The sequence below is a fragment of the Rattus rattus genome, chromosome 17 (assembly GCF_011064425.1).
Source record: "Rattus rattus isolate New Zealand chromosome 17, Rrattus_CSIRO_v1, whole genome shotgun sequence".
Taxonomy (NCBI): Eukaryota; Metazoa; Chordata; class Mammalia; order Rodentia; family Muridae; genus Rattus; species Rattus rattus.
The window spans coordinates 32,507,111-32,529,191 of NC_046170.1; the positions used below are offsets into that span (position 1 = coordinate 32,507,111).

The 22,081-nt window shown below is 39.7% G+C and overlaps 1 protein-coding gene across 2 annotated transcripts in view; it reads left to right on the top strand.

Moving 5' to 3' along the window:
• The window catches only part of Cntnap4 (contactin associated protein family member 4), a 665,755-nt gene that overhangs the window by 594,073 nt on the left and 49,601 nt on the right, over positions 1–22,081 (top strand). For both annotated transcript variants that reach the window (XM_032888111.1, XM_032888110.1), the window contains 2 exons: positions 3,656–3,812; positions 8,515–8,642. In XM_032888111.1, the coding sequence (XP_032744002.1) occupies positions 3,656–3,812; positions 8,515–8,642 (285 nt within the window). The remainder of the gene's footprint in view (positions 1–3,655; positions 3,813–8,514; positions 8,643–22,081) is intronic.

Here is a 22,081-nt window from a genome sequence, read left to right on the forward strand (position 1 = left end):
GACAATTAGGTTGCTTGTGTATCTTGGGTATCATGAATAATGCTATGGTGGTAAGGAGAACTTCTTTGGGGTCATAGGAGCCATTATGTAAAGCAAAATAGGCCAAACATAAGAACACAAATGCTATATCCTTGTATTTGTATATAGAACCCTAAAAGGAGGAATTAATAGAAACAGAGGATGGGAAATGGATACTGAAGAACAGGAGGGGACCTGGATGGGTCCTGGCCATAGGATGAGTAAACAGTTGGGCTCCTAAGGTACAACGTTAACAACATCATATTTTATACTTGAAATTCACTAGGAGAAAAGTTCTTCTCAGCACACACACAAAGACTCCCACGCCTAACTACATGAGGTGATAGGATGGTACCCATCAGTTCCCAATGTATCATGAGGTAGATATTGAATCGGTACGATTTTCATTCACTAACTCAATAAATCTGAACACTAAAACATAAGGGAAGAAAATCATCAAAATGGCAAATGAGTCACATGCTAGTAAAGCCAACCGAGGGGGGGTCTCCAAGGTGATAAAATCAGAGGATGGAACAAGAAGAAGTGTTTACTTTGGCTTACAGGTTGAGGGTGTAGTCACAGCAGTGGGAGGTCCTGGTGACAGGGACTTGGGCTGGTTCCCACACAGGAAACACAATGATGATGACAGGTGCTCTGCTGGCTTCCTCTATTGTACGTAGTCTAGGACCCAGGCCAGGGAAGAGTGCTAGCTATCTTTACAGTTGGTTTTCTGGCTCAGTTAACCTACTCCACAAAATGCCTGCTAAGCATGCCCAGAAGCTGACTTAATCTGGACACTTCCTAAGAGGTGTGTCTGGAAACGGTCAGTTTCTCAACCTGTGGGTCACGACCCCTTTGAGGGCTTGAGTGACCTTTTCTAGTTATTATCAGATATTCTGCATATCACATATTTACATTACGATTCATAACAGTAGCACAATGACAGCTATGAAGCAGCAATGAAAATAATTTTATTGTTGAGTCACTCTATTAAAAGGTTACAGCATTAGGAAGCTTGGGAACAACTGTTCTAGGTGATTCTAGATCCTGCCAACATGATAGCCAATATATCAGATTAGTAAAAACAGCACTCAACCCCTGAAAGCTGTGGACCAGGGGGCTATGATGACTGGTGATTGCTAATTAATATTCTTCTCAGGTTAGTCTTCAAGAGTTTATCTGAGGCGGCAGAACTGAGAAAAGAGAGAATAGTTTAGATGCTGAGGTCCCAATAGGAAAGACAAAGAGATGGAACAGAAAAGCCAGCTTAAACTGGACCTTTGGATCCCAGTGACTTAGCAGCTTCTAGCAATGAAGTGGTGTAACTGAGTAAGAATTCAGTGGATTTTATGAACAAATGTTTTCAGTGGAGGAGAATTTGTGACTTCGCTCATTGGAAGGATGGTTTTTGCAGATACTCAGGGTGATTAAGAGTTTAACTGTGGGGGACACAATGTAACTAGCCTGGTTTTATTTTAATTAAAACATATTCCTTGTGTTTTTAAATATTCATCTATACCATTATTTAAATTATTTAGTTCCTCTGAAAAAGGCTTAGATAGACTCAAATGCATTTGATGTCTTCAAACAGTTAGCTGAGCCTGGTGAAATGACTCAGGTCGCAAAGGCAGTGCCATCAAGCCTGGTGATCTGGATTTTATCCCTGATACCCACCTGTGAAAGAGAACCAACTCCTGAAGCTTCCTCTGACCTCCATACGCATACTGGTACACACATACAGAAACACAAACACCCACACGCAACCCACACACACAAACTACACATACACATACATACATACAAACACACACACACACATATACACACATCACACATACACAACATACATACACAAATACACATACAGCACACACACACAAATCACACATCACAAACACATATACATACATACATAGCACACACATACAAACACACACAACAAGCATACAACATATGCACACAACACACATACAATACAGTGATAAATAACGTACAACATTTAGCAATTTATCTTTGATAGGGAAGATGAGAAATATAGCTGTAAATCATGACTTCGATCTTAAGAACAGGAATCTATTTTTCCTCTTGGTCTATGAACATATATTTTAAGCAGTATACCTGAATAGTAGAAAAGTATCAAGCAAGCTTAACAGTTGATGAATTGTTAATCAAGTTATAAGTAGAGTATTGATGTTAATAGCTTTATATAACACAAGCTTCCAAATTTCTGTGGTATTTTTTTTCCTCTTAAGCATGATAGCTGTTTGTCTTAATGGTGGGAAAAAAGTGGTCATCATTTCCAGAAGGGCTACTTAAGAGTAGTCTAAAATGAGTACTGTGTTAGTAAGTCGGGTATGTATGAGAAAAGCTGCAGATTCCCAGTGGGAATAGCGGTAGTAACATAAAGGCTTGGAAGTCAGGAGGAAAATGGCCTGTCCTTTGTGGGGACCTGACTGATTGGGCGTCGCTTGCATTCTTCTTTTGCTCTGTCTCCAAACACTATGATTCTTTTCCTCGGAACTTTTTTCTCCCCTGAGATAGATTATCTGCATGCCTCACATCCCTTTCTACAAATCCTCCGCTAAATGTTCTGTCTGCTCCTTGCTTGAATGCCTTGGCATTGTGTTTAGTCTTGGCTCTGGAAAGGAGCTGGTAGCTGAACATTTATTGTAGAAAGAGATGCATTTAGCTAGGGGAAACTTATTTTTTTTTTACTGTAATATTCGCTTCAGGCATGAAGATTTTTCAGTATTATTTTTGTAGTCCTCAAATAAATAGCCAAGCCAGTAAATGGAAGAGAAAATATAGACTTCCCGATAAATCCTAAATCATGACAAAGGAGCGCTATACCATGCCTGATATCTAATAAAGTGCTGGTGTATTTTTAGCCAATAAATATATGGAGACGAGTCAGTGCCTTTATATAACACTTCAGAATATTTTGATGGGTGTTTTGGGATTTGGAATCAATTTTATTTTACTATATTAATTGCCACAGTTTATATTTTGATGCCAATTTGTTTTAAAGATTATTTTGTAAAAGTTGCAAGTGGAAACTCTTTCATGAACAAACACCAGCCGATGGGTTCTATTCAGAGAACAATGTAGTATCCTTTTAAGACTGAGACTAAGGGGGCAGAGAGCAAGCTCAGCAGTGGGGTCCCTTCCTGCAGACCTGTATTTAGTTCCTAGCACCCACATAAATTGGCTTATAGTGAACTGTAACTCTTGGTTCAGAAGATCTGATGACCCCTTCTGGGCACTTGCATACAAGGGACAAAAGTAAACTCATGCAGGCACAAACACATGCCCATGAACACTAAGTGTGCAATGGATACTTTTCAAGATTATAAAATGCTACTTTAAAAAAAAATAGACTTACACAAAGTATCTTGTAAAGATAGTTTCTTCCAAAATGCTGTCAATTACTGTTTAGGGCATTATTTTACCATGTCAGTCTCTTTCTGTCTATGTCTCTGTTCCTGCCTCTCTCTTGGTGTCTCTGTCTGTCTCTCAATGTGTCTCTCTCCCATCTCTGTCTCTTTCCTTCCCTCCCCCCTTACCTTTAACAGTTATGAAGAAAGAACAATGGTCGAAGGTGGAAGCAGGCATCACATCCTTCTGTTTTGTCTTTCAGATGGTAGCCCTCGGAGCTGGTGGGTGGGAAGAACCAATGAGACACAGACCTACTGGGGCGGTTCCTTGCCTATGCCTCAAAAATGCACCTGTGGCTTGGAAGGGAATTGCATCGATGCCCAATATCATTGCAACTGTGATGCCGATCGGAACGAATGGTAATTTTCCAATTAATTACGTAAGGGTATGCAGCTACATGGATGCTAGACACATTGATTCGAGGGAATAATTAGGCGAAACTATGTTTCAATGATACATGGCACAGTCATTCTAATTCTGCAAGTTAGGAGAGAAAACTTTCAGAGGTTATTTTTAATGACAGATCCCATACATTTTGTTTATTTTATTTCTATCCTATGAGAAAACATAAATGTCTGTGACATCAAAGTTACTATTACCTCCAGTTCTTTGTCATTGTTGATATCAGTATTTCCTACTATTTCTATAATATCATGTACTCAGTCGCCTAAGCACATCTCATCAGCCTAAGTTGTAGACTTCAAGAGTACAAGTTTGTAGATTGCAAATACTGTAAATCTGAGCAATTATTTTTGCATGCATTTCTTTTATTATTATTTTTTAGAGGACAAAGCATGCCAGAAAGAACAGTTGTTAGATGGATAATATCTTCAAAATGGGAATCTATAAAAGAAGGGACTTGAAAATATAAAGTATTCTTATAAGCAGAAAATAAATCCCATGTATGGGTCCTTTTAATCTTAAATTTATTATAACTTTTATCTTTTATAATAGACTCTACAGGCATATTGCTCTTATATATCATTTGTAAATGAATATTTTAAATATTTGTATTCCCATTTCTTTACACTATAGTCTCTTTTATATTATTAAGCAGCTGAACCTGTGTACATTTAATTTTTAAAAATTTACTTTGAGAATTTCATAGCTGTATACAATACAATACAATGAAACTCATTTCCCCTTCTACCTTCCCTAAATCTCCCTGCACATGCCCTTTTTCCAACTTCAAGTCCTCATCGTCTACTTAAAAAAGTATTTCCAGTTAGGGTTGTCCACATATCTCTCACAAGAATGGTTCTCCTTCCCCTAGCAGCTATCAACTGTCAAGAGCTCCTCAGTTAGGGGTGGAGCCTTATGGGTTCCTCAAGGTCCCCATGTGTGTTGCCCCTCAGTCCACACCAGAGTTGTTCTCAGCCGTGCTCTTGTGCAGGTTATTACAGATGTTGTGAGTCCGTGAGTCCATGAGTCAAAACACAACATTTCCCAGCATTCCTCGCTTCCCTCCGGCCTTGCGTTGTTTCCTGTTTTCTTAATTTTTCTCATGCAGTATATTTTGATTACATCCTTGCCTCTACTCTCACTCTTCCGCCTCCTTGTCCTTGCTTTTTGAGCCTCAATGGCGAACGTTGGTAATCATATCCCACTTCCGTTACCTGCTCTCAGCACTTCGAAGAATTCGTAATCTGGATTTACGGATGACTGCTGGGATTGTAAGATGTGCATGCGTTTCAGGGGTCAGGTGCTGTTAAGGGAACTCACTATTTGTATTACGTAAATGATGCTTGTTTGCCTGTCAAGCATCACGGTCACGATAATGCTGTATGTGCTGTGTACATGAATGTATATAATAAACGCATGTGTGCACAAACACGTACACACATATAAGGCTTTTAGGACAACATGGAAGAAGAACATATGTATAATCATAAACTGTGATTAAATTTTTATGTTAATTTTATATGACGACTGTCCTCTCTCTTCCCCAAACTGTACTTTACAGAAGGGGATTATCTGAGAGAAGCCAGGGAGAGGGATAAATATGATATTAAAAAAAACACTGTATGGAATTCTATAAGAACTAGTGTTTATTCCTTTATTCCCTTTGGATCATAGATATTTTTAATGTCTGCACAAAACATTGTTCATACACTGAACACTGGAATTTTATGTATGTGAACATGTTATTTGCAATTCTTGATAGCAACAAAAAGATTAACCTGATCACATCCTAATATCCACTCAGTTCCTTGACAATACATTGCTAATTAAAACTTGTTTTTTAAAAACACTTTCAAACTTCTTAAGCTACATTCTACCCATAGGTAAAGAACCTTCCATATAACCATGCTTTCATGGACTCAGAAAAATATTATAAAAAATAAGTATTTAGGGCTCTGCAGACATGACTCACCTGGTAAGGGCACTTCTTGCCAAGCCTGATGGCCTGACTCTAGTCCCAGAAACCCACTGAGAAGAGAGAACCAATCATTATCCTCTGACTTCACACACACACACACACACACACACACACACACACACACACACACACACACACACACACCATGGCATGAATCCCCCTAACTAACTAACTAATTAACTAACTAACTAACTAATTAACCAACTAACTAATTAACTACATACGTCACACACATACATATATACATAAATGCAATAAAAATACGTATTTGATACTGAGTGGATGGCTCAGCAGTTAAGAGCCGTTGCTGCTCTTGCAGAGAATCTTAGTCCAGTTATTAGGACCCACCTCATGGGTAATAACTGTTTGTTACTCTAGTGCTAGGGGGTATAATGCCATCTCTGGCCTTTCAAGTTACCAGGCACACTTGTGATAGACTTAAATACATAAAGCAAACACTTATGACACAAAATAAAGTAAAAGCAATTATATTATTATTATTATTATTATTATTATTATTATTATTATTATTGAAAGCAGTGGAATGGAACATAGACAAGGGCTTTCATGATTGGTTGAAGGAAGAGAACCAAGGTGGATGAGACCTAGATTTAAATTCCTTTCCTTTGTAGACGCTGGTTGCATCTTGCTCTTAGGGGTCTAAACTTCAGAGGAATACCGTGTTATTTCTATATTTGGCATAACATATCAGAGAGCAGAGTTTGGGGATTCCCGAATGACTGGAAATTGAGGTACATGATAATTTCCAGAAAAGAAAGCTAGTTTTGTCGGATCTGCTGCATAACCCCTGTCCTGAGCCTTCAACTGCCTTTCAAAGTGCACGTGACTGGGGGAGAGAATTTAGGACCAAGGAGAGAACCACAGACAGGAAACTGAACAAACAGGGGGGTATTCCCACAGTGACTATTGAGAAAAATATCTGGGCTGCTTACTCTCTGAGATAGGCTTCTAGAATCCTTCCATTTATGGCAGGAGTGGTAAGAGTTCACCTCTTTACTGCAAAGACCATGTCCTCCAATTGAGAGGGAGGGCTTAAAACCCAGAGGGAGGCAGACCTAGGGAACCCTGGGAAGTACAAAACCACAGGCTTTGACTTAAATACCCATGGGAAAAATAAAATGTTAGGGAACAATAAAAACATACCATCTCTTGAGTTATCACCCACTCTACACATTACTTAGACATTTCAAGATAGTAAAATTCCATTTAAAATCAAGCCATCGAATGGGCTTATTATAGACAAAGTCTTGGCTACACTCTAAAAATTTACAGGTGAAATCTTTAAAGCTGATATTATCGAAATGTTTGAAGCTCTAAAGTTAAGAATAACCACAGTGAATGAATAGGGAATTTAAAACAAATAAAAGTGAACCACTGTACTAAAGGACAGGGTGTACATTGTAGAATGGCAAATTAACATCTGAAATGAAAATAATCATAGAAAATATTCTGGGATTAAAATAAAACCACCTCCGATGAAAACTCAGCTAAGAAGAAATGAAGAGCACTAGGAAATGTTATAAAATATCCAGTGTTCCTTAAATATCAAAATAAAGGCTATTGTTTAGTTGCATTGCAAAGTTTACAGCATGCGTTTAAATTCAATTACCACAATACCTCAAGCAAAGTGTGGGTGTGCATTTCTGTGTATATAGGGGTGTTAATCTCAGGAATCTCATGAAAAGCTTGCTATATCGCGTGTTGTTGTGCAATGTAAAATACAAGTAGACCATTGAAAAGTCATGGATGCATTTTATAATCCATCAAGGAAGCAGGGTACAATAATTAGAGTTTCATCTAAAAAATAGAGAACCTACACATGGATCTAGAAGAATGTGGAGTTGATCCCTAAGTACAGGATAACAACACCCAAAACCCAAAGTGCGAATAAAACAGGAGGGGGAAAAAAAAGAAAAAAATCGCTTTGCCTAAAAATGGAAATACCAGCTACCAGAAACTGAACCACTTCAGTCAAATACTTGAAAAATTTCCAGCTGATTAAAAAATACAGCCACTGTCCTGATTTTTGTCTGTTTTATAAATAATGATGGGGACATCTCATTTTTATTTATTTATTTATTTATTTATTTATTTATTTATTTATTTCATTCTTTGGGAATACAAACATACATAGTGTACATTTTGACTATTCTCACCTCTTACCGCTGTCCACTCCTCTGTCCTCGGAGGACAGGTAAGTCCTTCTCCTGTGTTCACTGTCGTTCATTTTGTTTTGGGAGCACTGAGGTTAGTCAGAGCTAGCCGTGTGCCCATGAGATTGGAATGGCCTGTCGGATCCTCGTGAGCTCAGGAGTGGGATACGCAATAAAGACATTGACTACCCCTTCCCTGGAGTCCACCAGTGGGCAGTAGTTGAACATTTCACAGAATGAAAGTGGGGGAAAGGCATCCACTCAAAAGGCCATTGCATTCTAATCTTAACCTATGTTATATTTCTGTAGTCTAGACTTTAATGTCTACAAGAAATACCAACATCTTGCCATATTTTCTGTGATGAGCAATTGGATTTTTTTTTATAAGTGTCCCAACTTAGTAAGGAAGTCTTCATTTAGAAGTGCTGGGAAAAAAAAATCATTGCTTATTTTAGAATTGTGCTCATCATCGTAATTAAAGGATGTTGTTGCTCCTGTTTATTTTAGGACCAATGACACTGGATTCCTCTCCTATAAAGAACATCTGCCTGTCACTAAGATAGTGATCACGGACACAGGACGGCCCCATTCAGAAGCTGCTTACAAACTGGGGCCTCTGCTCTGCCGGGGAGACAGTAAGTGGTCCCAGTGTGTGAACTTACCAGAAGAGAGCCCTTTTGCTTGGATCGCATGTCACTCAATAACAGGGTTATTGATCAGAATTGTATCAGGAAAGCCCATGAGATGTATTCCTTATATTTTTAATGACATTCATGTACGTATATGGAGTTGTGTGAGGTGGATGGAGGAGCGTGTGCCCTGGTACACATGTAGAGGCCAGAAAATAACTTGAAGGAGTCTGTTCTTACCTTGCAACATTGGGTACCAGTGACTGAACTCAGATTGTGAGTCTTGGTAGGAAGTATTTCCCTCACCACCCATCTTTGCTTTCTGAAAGGTAAAAGAGAGAAATTATTGCTTATCCAGCTGATTGGTTCATAAATGCATCCTAGCAACCCCAAATTTCTCTGTCTCTTTACCTACTTAGAAAGAATCAGTGCTATACAAAGTGGTTAAGAATTCATGTGTACTTCCGACTGGTAAGCCTGGGGTGAGACGAGAAAATCAATAGAAGCACATGTCAGTTTGATCAAACGTATTCCAACCTTTAATCTCCATTCTTTTTCAGTTCATATGTGTGTGAATTGACTTTCAAACAATTGGTCTTCTGCTCTGTGTATTCATTGTGCAACCATTCTAAAGTGGTTTTAAAATTCAGAAGTGATATATATATATATGTGTATATATATATATATACACATATACCCTATACACACAGATACACCTCCACACATATACACACTACACACACATACACACATATATATACATACATATATACACATACATGTACATACACACACATATACACCTGTACACACACACACACACACACACACAGTGTGTGTGCCCATACCTATCTAAATATTTTTTGGGGGTCAGGGAGTGAAATGAGTAAAGATTCTTAACTTTTCTCATCAAAGTCAGTTAGCTCAAAAGTAGATGCATTGATTATGCATGCTTTTAGTCTTTCCAGAAACTAAAATGGAAATAGAAATAAATATTTGCTTGCATTAAAAGCACGCCCTAAAATACAATTTTATTGTGGGAGCTCCACAAAACCAGGAAAGATGTGACACTCAGTAGATATAGGGAGATGTGTAGCAAAGTCGCTTCGTTAAAAAGCAAAGACGTTACTGGTCTATAAACATTACATATGCATTCTATAAAGCGGCTCTCCACCCGCCATGTCTGGTGTGCATCAGCCCTACCCTTGCCTCAATCCCACAACCATAGGAAGGTGACATAAGGCTGTTCCCTGGGGGGACAAAATTATGAGCGTCGAGATGAGGTTGTAAACTCAGGATGTATCCAGAGGAGTACACAGTATTTTGTGGCTACAGAAAAGTGTTCTGTATCACATGACCTGCCCCATCCCTGCATGCTTAGATCAAAACACTGCAGTAGCCTGCTGGCCATGTCTGCTTCTCCCCCTCAGGGTAGCCAGGCCCACTGCACACCAGGCTGGACAGGGGGGAGGGAAGCTTAGCTACCCACTGGTGGATGCAGGCAGGATCCTGATTGAACTGAGTCCATTTAATGGGGGGAGGAAGGGGTATTTATGCCCCTCAGGAAGTCCCCACGGTCTCTGAGGCAAGGTTTGTGTGTCTGTGTACAACTGGCCAGGACAGGAGTGTTAGAAGACACTTCATCTAAATACTTGGGGGCTGCGGGGATATGGTAGGGGAGTATGGGTGGGACCTTGTAAGGTCAAACAGGGGTGAAGTCTGAGAACTGTCAGGGCAGTAAATTCTCACCAGGGTTAATGGTAGGAGAGCAGGCTTTCTGGTGTCAGACTGGGAGAAGGGAGATAGGCAACTCCTGCCATCCTGTCTTTGAGGTTTCCAGGGTTGAAGTTGTTGGGACTCTTTATCCATTTCTCTGGTCCATTACGATGTCACGGTAACTAACCAGGCCTCCTCTCTTACGACATGTGCCACAATCTCTGGCAATCAGGTGTGCTTCCACGGAGGGCAGTACTAATTTAATCTCTTAGGATTCTTTCTTCTTTCCTTCTTTTCTTTCTTTCAAAGAAAGATTTTTGTTTTAAATAAAAAGATTTTAATCACTGTGTGTGTGTGCATGTATGTGATTGTGTGTATGTGTGTGTGTGTATTTGTGTGTGTGTGTGTGTGTGTGTGTGTGTGTGTGTGTGTGGTGTGCCACATTAATGCTTGCTGCCTGCAGAGACTGGAAGAGAGCTTCAGATCTATTGGAATAGAGTTATCACTTGTGATCAACCAGTTGGGTGCTGGGAACTGGACCTGGGTCCTCCACAATACCAATAAGTACTCAACCTCTAAGCCATCTGTCCAGCCCCCACCCTTAGAATTACTTTACATAAGATTCTTGCTGAATGTTTAAGCATTCTCTCTCTCTCTCTCTCTCTCTCTCTCTCTCTCACACACACACACACACACACACATGCACACACACACACACACACACACATGCACACGCACACATACCACAGACAGATCTACAGAAATCTACACATATAAACACACTGATTATATACTTCTAATTTTTTTTAAATTGTGTCCTGGAATAAGTATACATTCAGGGAATCTTTCTCTGCCTTCTCCTAGTTGATATTAGCAATAGCTGGAGCTGTGTAGCAACATCTAGGGGGAGGGGGAGGAGTTGCTGACACAAATCTTGCAGCCTGCCAGACTGTCATACACCAAAGATTCTAGGATCCACGTGTATATCCTGCTAACACTGGGAAACTAGAAGTTAAATAGTATGATTCAGGGGATGCAGAAGAAAGCAATCATTCATTCATTATATATATATATATATATTCTGAGGCCTGCTAATTAACGTGTGATTTGCTAATTTAATTGTCACTAACTACTTGGTCCTCACGCCTCCTGTGGTTTGTAGAGTGAAGCTCATTTTCACTGAAGCCTTCCATTAGACAGGTTTTTCACTGCTGCAGCAAAATATCTTGACAAGTTATCTGAATTGGGGAGGGTTTTTTCTTGTTTTGCTTTGTTTTCGCTTCTGGTTTCAGGGGTTTTAGTCCATGCTCAATTAGCTGCCTTGCTGTTGTGCTGTGGTGAGGGGGGAAGTAATTTCAGAAAGGCAAGAGAGAGGTGAGGAACGACTTTGTTCATCTTGTAGTGGCAAGGAGGACAGGGACAGAGGCACATGCAGAAGCAGAGGCAGAGAGGGGGCAGGAAGAGCAGGGAAAGGCCTGGAGATCAAGTGTATCCTTTAAAGGCTTGCCCTGAGCAGTTTGCTTCCTCCACCTTCGTTCTCCTTCCTTTTCCCCATCTCCAATAACACTATCAAATCATGACCCTACTGATGGATTAATTCATTGATTAAGGCAGAATCCTTCTAATCTATTACCTTCTCCTGAGAGCACAAGGTGAGTTATAAGCCTAATGACCAGCAATGCGACCATTGTAATACCAAGGAAAAGCAAAGGGGAGGTCTTGAGCCAGGCCTTAAGAAAGAAGGGGGTCAGTTAGGGAAGTAAGCTCCATATAACCAGATGGAGTGTTCAGAATTAGGGGCTTAAGGATAACCCTTAACTTTCTGGTTGGAATAAAACTGGTTCTATCATTCATGGAGACAAGATTTTAAAAATTACTTTGGACAGAAAAGCATAGGATTATAAATAAAAGAAAGCAGGATTAAATTTTTTTTTTCCTCAGAAATTTATCTAGAGTTGCAATTAGAGGTGCCGGAGACCTTAACACGAGGCATCTTGTAGGAGAGAGGACAGGGATGCCGAGAAACATGCAAATAAATTAAAAGTGAGTGCGAACTCTGCTGGCTACTGGCTATGCGACTTGCCCTAATTAATTGATGGCGTCTCTTCTCTCAGATCCTCCTTGTGTTTAGCACTAGTGGGTCTGCAGTTCACGCCACTCGCTAACACTACTGTGGACAGCAGAAGTCACACGTAAAATCTGTGAGACGCTTTTCTCAGAAGCATGATGGCTTGGAATGGCAAAACTGTTTTTTTGTGGCAGAAGAAAAGCCAGTAAACGCCATTATCCTTAATTACCGCGGTGTTAAGACCTTTGCCGTCCACGTGATTATTTATGTTGTTCTTTGAATGACCCAGGTTCTGTGTGTGACAAGCATTCAAGAGTCAGTTAGACAATGTGGAAAGTTTAAGGATTGTGACAAAAGCATAAAGCTATGAAACCACCCAGACACTTAAAGCAGATAACATTTCCTTCACCTGATAATAGTTCCCTTTTATACCTCGCCCAAAGTCCTCTCATCTAGAAGCTCTTGGGGGAATAAAAAAGTCTTCTTTTTCTCTTACTGTGGTTTTGACTTTTCCCAGGACCCCTTAACAATGAAATCATTCAAAACTGTGTTCCATTACATATGGATTCTTTAACTTTACACACTGCCCTTGATTCATACATGTGCTTGTATGCACCCATAGCTCACCCCCTTTAAAATTTAAGAGTTATCTTATGGCTAGAATATAGTGAATGGAATGCACAGCCATTCACTAGTTCATGCAGTGCTTGGCCATTTCCGGCTTTAGAAGACTATTAATAAAGCCAATATAGAGTTATGCCTGCAAGTTTTTGATTTTTATCTAAGCAACATCCTAAGAGGGCGATTACTCATTCATGTGGTGTGTGGAAGGTATGACTAACTTTGTAAGATGCAGCAGAGGGCCCAGCCCATGACATCAGACCTCACATGTCAAATTCATCAGAGGACAAAGAGTTTAGCATCATGGTAACTCTTAGGTTTTCCAGGAGGGTTGTAGAATCTTTAAAAAAGCAGTGTGTGTGTGTGTGTGTGTGTGTGTGTGTGTGTGAGAGAGTGTGTGAGAGAGAGAGAGAGAGAGAGAGAGAGAGAGAGAGATGTCTGTCGGTCGGCCTCTGTATGTATGTGTGTGTTTGTGTGTATCTGCCTTCCTGTCCGTGTGTGTGTGTGTGTGTGTGTGTGTGTGTGTGTGTGTGTGTGTGTGCGTGTCTGTGTCTCTCTGTGTGTGTTTGCCTGCTTTTCTCTCTATGTGCATGTGGGTGTGTTTAAAGGTCAGTGGATGTCTTGTGCCAGGCTGCACCTTTCACCTTGTTGGAGGTAGAGTCTTTTATTGTTCTCTAATGAATAAGCCAAGAAAGCTAACTGGCTTGCAGGTCGAGAGGAATTCTATCATTTCTGCCTCTCAGCCCGCAGTGGGAGCACTGGAGGCGACAGACGCGTGTTCTTACACCCGCCCTCATATGGGTTCTGGGGATCTGAATCCCCACCTGGGTGCTAAGGCCTTTACTTACTGAACCTTTGCCTTAACCCTCGACTCTAAAGTCTTGCTGAATATATGCCTGGGTTTCCTTTACTTCAGATGCAAAAGGGTTGAGGGAAATAATAAAAGGCCAAGGTTCAAGTTTACCTGTGGGAAGAGAGCCGAGAAATGCTCAACCTTGTGCTTTTGTGTCTCCCCAGCCTCCCAGGAGCTGGGGAATGTCTTTGAATTTGTCATACCATTGACAGTCTGTAGACCAACAGCTCTGACATCAGCAGACATGTCTACCAGCGCCCTGTAGCTCGTTCCCATAGACTCTCATTCATGAGGTGGTGGGTGGGTAGAGCTTTTTCTACCTTCCTTCTGGAAGCTTCCGGTCTATGGTTCTGTCTGTCCAGTATTGCCCTAGGCCAGTACGGTTTATGGTGTGGTGCTCCGCTGGCACAGTCAATGATGAGGTTAGTACCGGATGCAGAGTACGCTTGTAGAATGATTTATGCCAATTGGGCAGAGACATTTTATGTCTGTTGAGCAGAGCAGTCATAAAAAATGGACAGGAGATGGTGGTTTTGTGCTATTGTTTTTCTCGTTCTGTTTTTCTAGCAATTTATTTTTTATTGTAGTCATACAAAAGCATCGGTGCATGATGGATTAGGGGAGAAAAATCTGAAAGAAAGGCAAGCGTGTTTCCTAAAGATAGCTTAAGAATCCCAGCCAGAAGCCAGCAACTGGCTTCCGTCTCAGGTAGTTCCAACCCAGAGCTCGAATATTCCAGGGGTCCTTGCAAAAATCTTCAGAACTCCTCCTAAATTTTTAGGAGGCAAAGCATAAATCAGGTACGATGCACAAAGTTAAGCGATTTGGGACATGCGACACAAAGGCATCATAGGTGCATTCTGCAGTCCTGTGATGGCTCTAAGGAAAAGAACCTGCTGGGACCAATTTGCCATTCAGGTCCCTTTCCTTCCTCCACAATCTCACTGTCATGCAAATAGACCCCAACGCCTTTCTTCTTTACTAGACTCTTTAAACACTCAGATTTAAACCTTTCTTTAAAACATGTTTTATTTTATTTTATTTTTATTTTTTACTTATATACTTTACATCCTACTCACTGCCCCCTTCCTGGTCAGCCCCTCCCACAGTCCTTTCCCCACCTCCCCTTTCCCTTCTCCTCTGAGGGTTTGGGTCCCTGCTAGGCATCCTCCCACTCTGGCTCATCAAAGTCTGGGGGAGACTAGGTGCTTTCTCTTGAGCTGAGGTCAGACAAGGCAGCCCAGCTAGAACATATCCCACTTACAGACAACTGCTTCTGGAATATTCTTAATGAAGCTTTTCTCCCAGCTCTCTTGAGGACACAGACTTCCTGCCCTCTGTTGAGACAAATGTTGAATACATTACTACGACTTATTTCTCCTACAGCCTTCGATTCTGTTTGAGTGCTTAAGAGTGGGGTCCATTGCTCATTTATTTTTGTGTCCCTGGTACCCAATACTTGACTGTGGCATGAAAGGTAATCAATAAGTAGCAGTTTGTAGAGGAAGGAAAGCGATCCATCACACACATCTAGAGAAATCTGTCCATGGTATGGGGATTATCGGTAAGAAACAAAGAGTGAGCTATGAGTTGTATAAGCGATTGAATGATAAGTGGGTGTGTGCTTCACAAAAGTAGTTTAGATGATGCAGGGAGACTGTCGCTGATTTTTAAAGCTACTCACAGTACAAAGCACCTCTGGTTCTACCCAAGACATTTGCTTGTGATGTGCCCGAGCTGTGGTGTCAGGTAAGAATATGAATTTATTTTAGTTCTGAATTTATTTATTATGAATGTATTCGTATTTAAGCTCTTTTTTTTATTGGTCCTTTGAGAATTTCATACAAGCTGTTTATATCTGTTCCTGTTCCTTACACACCCAACCTTGTGTCCTTATTTATGAGATGGATCAAGTGCTATTTGTGCTTTGTGCGTCTTGTTATTCTCTTGGGTGTGTAGCCATTCACTGGAGTGTGGAGGAACAGCCAGGGACCACACCCCTAAATGAAAACCGATTCCCATCCCCCAGCAGCCACCAGCTCTCAATAGCTCATCAGCTAGTAGTAGGACTCGTGTGTCACTCCATCTCCTTGATGGAACCTTGTCTGGCATAGTGTTGTGCAGGCTACTAAAGCCTTAATGTGTACTCCAGAAGTGTATTCATTTATAAAACAGAAACACTTTCTAATTCTTGGAGAAAAAGAATGGTTTATGGACCGCATTTCTTTGCTTTTTGTTTAGAAAACTAAAATCGTTACTAACCAGGTTTTGCTAGCTCCGCCGTTCTTTGTAGAGTTGCTTGTTTTTGAGCATCATCTCAGACCTATCATTAAAGCCTCTCTGTTCTTGAATGCTTTTTATTTTGATTTATTTCTGCTTGAATTTTGTTGTCAAGTATCTGTTGTTTTCTTTTATTTTTCCCTCTAGGATGTGTGAGTGCTGTCTTTCCGCACGTGCTCGGCAATAATTGTCACCTTAGGATTAGTAGCAAACAGCCAATTTAGCCTTAAAACGTTCTCATTTTCTTGGCAACAACTTTACTGAGCTGTGACTCACGTGCCCTACAGTTCCCGGCTACCCCACGCTCAATGCAGCCATGTTCCGTGTGCTTATTCATTTTAGAGGAACACCTGTCTCCCCGGCTAGTGGGAAAACTCTGCATCATCTGCAAATGAAACCTGCATCCACTTTCCTTTCATGCTCACCTCAGACATATGCAGTTGCTTAAAACAAAAACTCTACAGACTTGCTTATTCTGTCACATATATATCGGAACACAAGCTGCGTATCGTTTTTTGATTGGTTGCTTCCACTATATTTTAAAGTTCATCTATGTTGAAGTTTGTATTAATATCTTATTTCTATGGTCAAATAATATTTCATTATAAGAGTAGATATATTTTTTAATCCCTTACTCCATTCATTGGTCGAGGAACACTTGAAATAGCCCCACTGTACTTTTCGAACAGTGTGAGTAGGGTCCTTTAGTCATTTTTAAGTTGTTTTGTGGACACGGATTTTGATCTCTCTTGATCTTGTCTTAAAAATCTGACCAAAGAACCGATAAATTCTAGCACATCCCAATGGGCTCGTTATTTTGGGAACCACTGTAACATCTTGAGGCAGGCTTTTTGACCTCTGCCAGTTTGGCCCACATGTTCCTACTTGGTTTGCACTGAAGCAGGCAGCCATCTTGTCTTTCGTAGCTGCTCATTCTGTCTCTCAGGCTCACCACCCTGTACTATGCATTATGTATATGATAGCATAATATATGTTATGATAGCAGCATCTGTTTCTGAGAGGCATTTTTATGTTGCCTCAACACTTAAAAAAATACCCTCTAAGCTGGATATATTTTCATTTCCTGCTCAGAAATTGGTGGACAGTATTCTTTAATTTTCCTGCACCGAAGACTTTGGACAAATACGTGATCAAACAGAATTTTCCACTCTAGAGAAGACTTGCCCTTTTTAAGTGATTGCTTGAAGGAAAAACTATATTTAAAGGTCATTATTTAATAAAAATGCATCCAAGTGTTATACATTTGATATTTTTCTGTGAAATAGAAACAATGACCTAGAAGATTTATGCAGCTTGTGTTTTAAAGAGTTTTTTCCAAATGTTCTAAATTTCTGTTCTTAGTTACTTTTGGGACACTGAGTCTTTCAATCACTTTTATTAAATGTGTTTCTTCCGAGTTTACCCAGAAAATCTACCAAGTTAGAAAAGATGGTTGAGAGTTCCTTGTTCTAGGAAACGTTTGAGTCTCTGAAATTCATCTTGCCCGCATTGACTGGTGTAGTGGCCTGAGAAAACACAGCTGCCAATGATTCATTACATAATCAAAGGTTCATGGATGCAGTAAATAACTTTGCACAAGTTAGGTGCTCAGACTAGGAAAGCAATATTGACTAGTGATTTGCTTAATCCCTCCCATTTGACACACTTCCTTCCAGGCGGCTGTCTACCTATGAGCCACTAAAGAAGTAGGGATCAATTCCATTTCAACACATAATCAGATAATATAATTTTCTTAGCTTCTCTATGTCTGATAATCTCCCACCTTCTACAAATTTTTATTTCAATGTTCATTATTCATCTTATCTTGTTGGATTTTTTTCTAGTTTCTTAATGTTGTCATCTTATCATAAAATTCTTCCTTTTCTTCTCCCCCTCTTTTTTTATTTCTCTTGTTCTTTCCTGTTCAATACAAAAATTGAGTGGATTCCTTGGAACACAAAAAAATTGAACATGTAAGAATTATTCTAAGGTTTCTAATCATTCTGCTAACAAAAGAAAATATATAGTTTTCTTCAACAAGTACTTATTGATAGTAGAGTGCTTGCACTGAGAGAGAGAGAGAGAGAGAGAGAGAGAGAGAGAGAGAGAGAGAGAGAGAGAGGGAGAGGGAGAGGGAGAGGGAGAAGAGAGCATTCTTATTGCATGTTCTTGGCTTTTACATTCTCTTAGAAAGAGAAGACAGTAATCCAGTAAGATATATGTTATGATAGATGCTAACAAGCTGTCAAGAAAAAATGGTTAAATTATTATAAAAGGAAGAAAATTTTAAATAATATGATTGCTAAAGACTGCATTGAGAAGGCAAGGCTGAAGACAATAAGGAAACAAGGATTGAGTGTATGTTGTTGTAAAAAATAAAAAAATAAAATGTATTGTGACGGGTTAGATTTAGTTTTCAGTGGTAGAGCTTGTTTGGGAAGCAAGGGTCCTGGTTCGGTCCCCAGCTCGGAAAAAAAAAGAACCAAAAAAAAAAAAAAAAAAAAAAACAAAAAAAATGTATTGTGGTCTTTGCCCCGCTTAGGTCTGCATCTATGTGCCCCAAGATATCTGCTAGGTATCTTGGCGGAAACACAGTCCAGCCACACACTTTCCTACACACAAACCCTCACATAAAAGAACACACAACACAATAATCTTAGATCCAATTGGTAAGATATAATTGCCCACTTAAACATACAAAGCCCGGTACTATCTGTCCCTTGAGAACATTAATAACAACCTGTAAATACACAGAGCAGAATCTTAACATCACCTGCCATGGCTTCTCCCCCTCTCTCTGTCCCCTGTCTCCTCCTTCCTCTAGTCTCCTCCTCTTCCTTCAAACTTCTCTCCTGCCCATCCTTCCTTCTCCTCCAATGACAGGCCTCCTTCTGTCCTGTGCTTGCCCCTCACCTGTACTTTACAAATTCAATGGAGAGGTGGTTCTGGTGAAGTCACCTGAGTCCTGAGTATGTGACTAGGCAACTGTCCTTGGGGCAGTGGAATTAGCATCAAAATACAGTAACTTCAGGCAAACAACAAGTGTATACTTGAAAGAGTCTCAAAACAAGATGAACTCAGAGTAGTGATGCAGATGTGGGGATGTAGCTGATAGAAATGTATAAATATGTGTTTTTATGTAACAAAGTGTTTGGGGTTCAGAGAGCAAGTTGTGAATGGTAAACAAATCACGTAAGAAACTGATAATCATGATAGGGAGGGCTTGGGAATCTTTGTTTCCAGCTTCAGTGAGCTTGGAGAATGCTAGAGAGCTTTAAGGAAAAGACCATGATGACTTATGTTTTAGTGAGATTCAGCAGGGTAGGACCAAAGCAAGATGCTGGGTGATGCCATATTATTAACTAGGTTGGAGCATCATAGTGACTAGGAGCACAGTGCGACGGTGAGAGATGTGATTGTGGGTATTGTGTAAAGGGAGGGTTAATGAAGTTGCTGTGAATTGATGTCATTTTCAAGAGGAAATATGAAGACTATGACAGTGATGTGTTTGATATGATAGTTAGAAGTATAGAACTGACATTGATTGAAATGAGAAATACTATTTCCAGGGTCAAGAAGTTGGAATTCTTGCAAGAAGCTTCATTTTTAGACATCTAAAAGCCGAGATGTCATCAGTCTTTGAATGAGAGATGTGGTGTTGTCACTTTAAAAGTTCCAGGCTTCAGACATATGTTCATATGTAACAAATATGCTAACATCCACAGAATAGATCAACTGGAGTTATTGGGGTTGAAGATGTGTAGGCGCAGAGTCATGGAATAGTCCAGAAGTGGTAAGTGGAGGTGGTGAGGGGGAAGAAGGGAGAATTACATCGCACTAGTGCAAAAGGTAGAAAAGTGTGGGTGTCCTGTGCTCTGAGTGAAGGAAGTATTTCCAGGGAGGAAGCACAATCAACTACATTAAATGTCGATGGCTTTCATAAGACAAGAATTGTTACAACTGAAAAGAACTATGTTGAGATCATCATTGACATTGACAATGGCTTGTTTAGGAGTTAGATAAGCTGAGCGTGGGAGATTAAAGCCTAGAACAGGCTCATCAAACAGTGGATGTGAAACAATGGGGAAATTAGTAATGGGCGGGAAGGAAAGTAATATCATAGAATTGAATTTGGAAGATGGGAGGATTAATAACACAGTTGTGCTGAAGGAAGAGACCAATCACAGACATCTTTGGAATAGGAAGAGTTTTAGATTCTACACAAAGGATGCAGTGTGTAGATAATGGTAGCAGGAAGACAAAGTGGGTGATTAAAGATTATGTCTTGGGCTGTTTATTTTTATAGAAGTTCAAGGATGAAAAATGGGACATTGTATGCTTGGAAACAGAGCAGGTCCAAAATTACCTCCTAAGAACATGGAATTCATGAAAAGCATTAGACATTTAGACATACGTGGTGTTTGCAAATTAGCATGTAGTGTTCTCACTTGGCATTGTGCTCTATCCAACATGTATTTATATAGGGTGTACCTTAAAATATATATGTGTTCAAGCAAAGACTATAATCTATAATTAAGTCATATGTCCAGGAGTCATTAGGTAATAAATATGAATAATTTATTAACTCTTATTTTTGGTGAGTATAGTCAGTGAAATACTTCATCCAATTAATTAATATAGAAAAGTTTCCTCTGGGCATGGGAAATAGAATCTGGTATGTCTGACTATAAATGTATTTGAAGGGCCAATGTATTATAATTAAAAAACAGTGACGGGTCTAATATAAAGTATGTATGTTTGCAAATACAGAGAGATGTTACGAGCTCTTCCATTCATACTCCATGAGAGTGTTAAAATATTTCAATAGTGTTCTCAGACAATAGTCTGAGTATCTAATTATTTTTGACCTTAAATGTGTGACTAAAGGAAGTTCATTTTCATTGGTGTGTGTGCAGCAAAGAGCTCTTAATTTGTGCTTATTTGTCTTATTTACACACAAACAACTCTACTTTATGTTATTTAAATGTCTAAGGTTGGTCACAAATGATCTATGGGTGAATTTTCTTCTTCTCAAATGGGAAACTGGACTCACCGTTTAGTGCATAGCTATATATGTTAATGCAAGGAATCAGTAGTGGATAGACAGATGTAATTTGAATTTGCAATACATCCTTCTTTACATATTAGCATGCTGTTTGATAGTTCAACTTAAGTTGCTTGAGATAAAGAGGATATGATGTATGGAAGGATCTCTTTTTCTGGCGTCTATTACAACCTTACATATTTGCCAGTGTCTCTCTGACCTCCACAGGATTGAAGTATGAATAAGCAACATCAAAGTTAAATCAATTTTGCTCACTTTGTTTACAATTTTGTACATCCTTTTGTACATAGAATGATAGTAGATGGATCATTGCATCAAAATTGAGCTGTGCAGATAGCTCAGTCCGAAAATGCTTACTGTAGAGGTAAGGGCATGTTAATTCAATTCTAGCATCTATTAGAAAGCCCTGTGGAGACAGATACAGGTAGAAACATGGTTTGCTGACCAGACGATCCCTTACTGAGTTTGGGCACTCATAGATTTGTCTAGGGTAGCTGGCCCATGAGCTTTAGGAATCCTCCTCTCAACAAGAGACCCTGTCCCAAAAATGAAGTGGACAGATCCTGAAGAATGACACCCGTGGTTGACCTTTGACGGTTTGCATGTGCATGCATGCTTGTGACCCTGGATGCACAAATATAAATGAACAATGCACAAATTCTATTCTTCCAGCCTCTTGGAAAATAAGAATGCCCTTGAAAATTTAAACCATATATATTAAATCCTTTAATGACAAAGACAATCTCTGCTCTGCTTTTGTAAGAGGTAAAAATAATGCCCACTATATCGAATGTGTTGGAGGGACAGCAAGGGTATTTTACTGTATGCCAACACCCATGGAT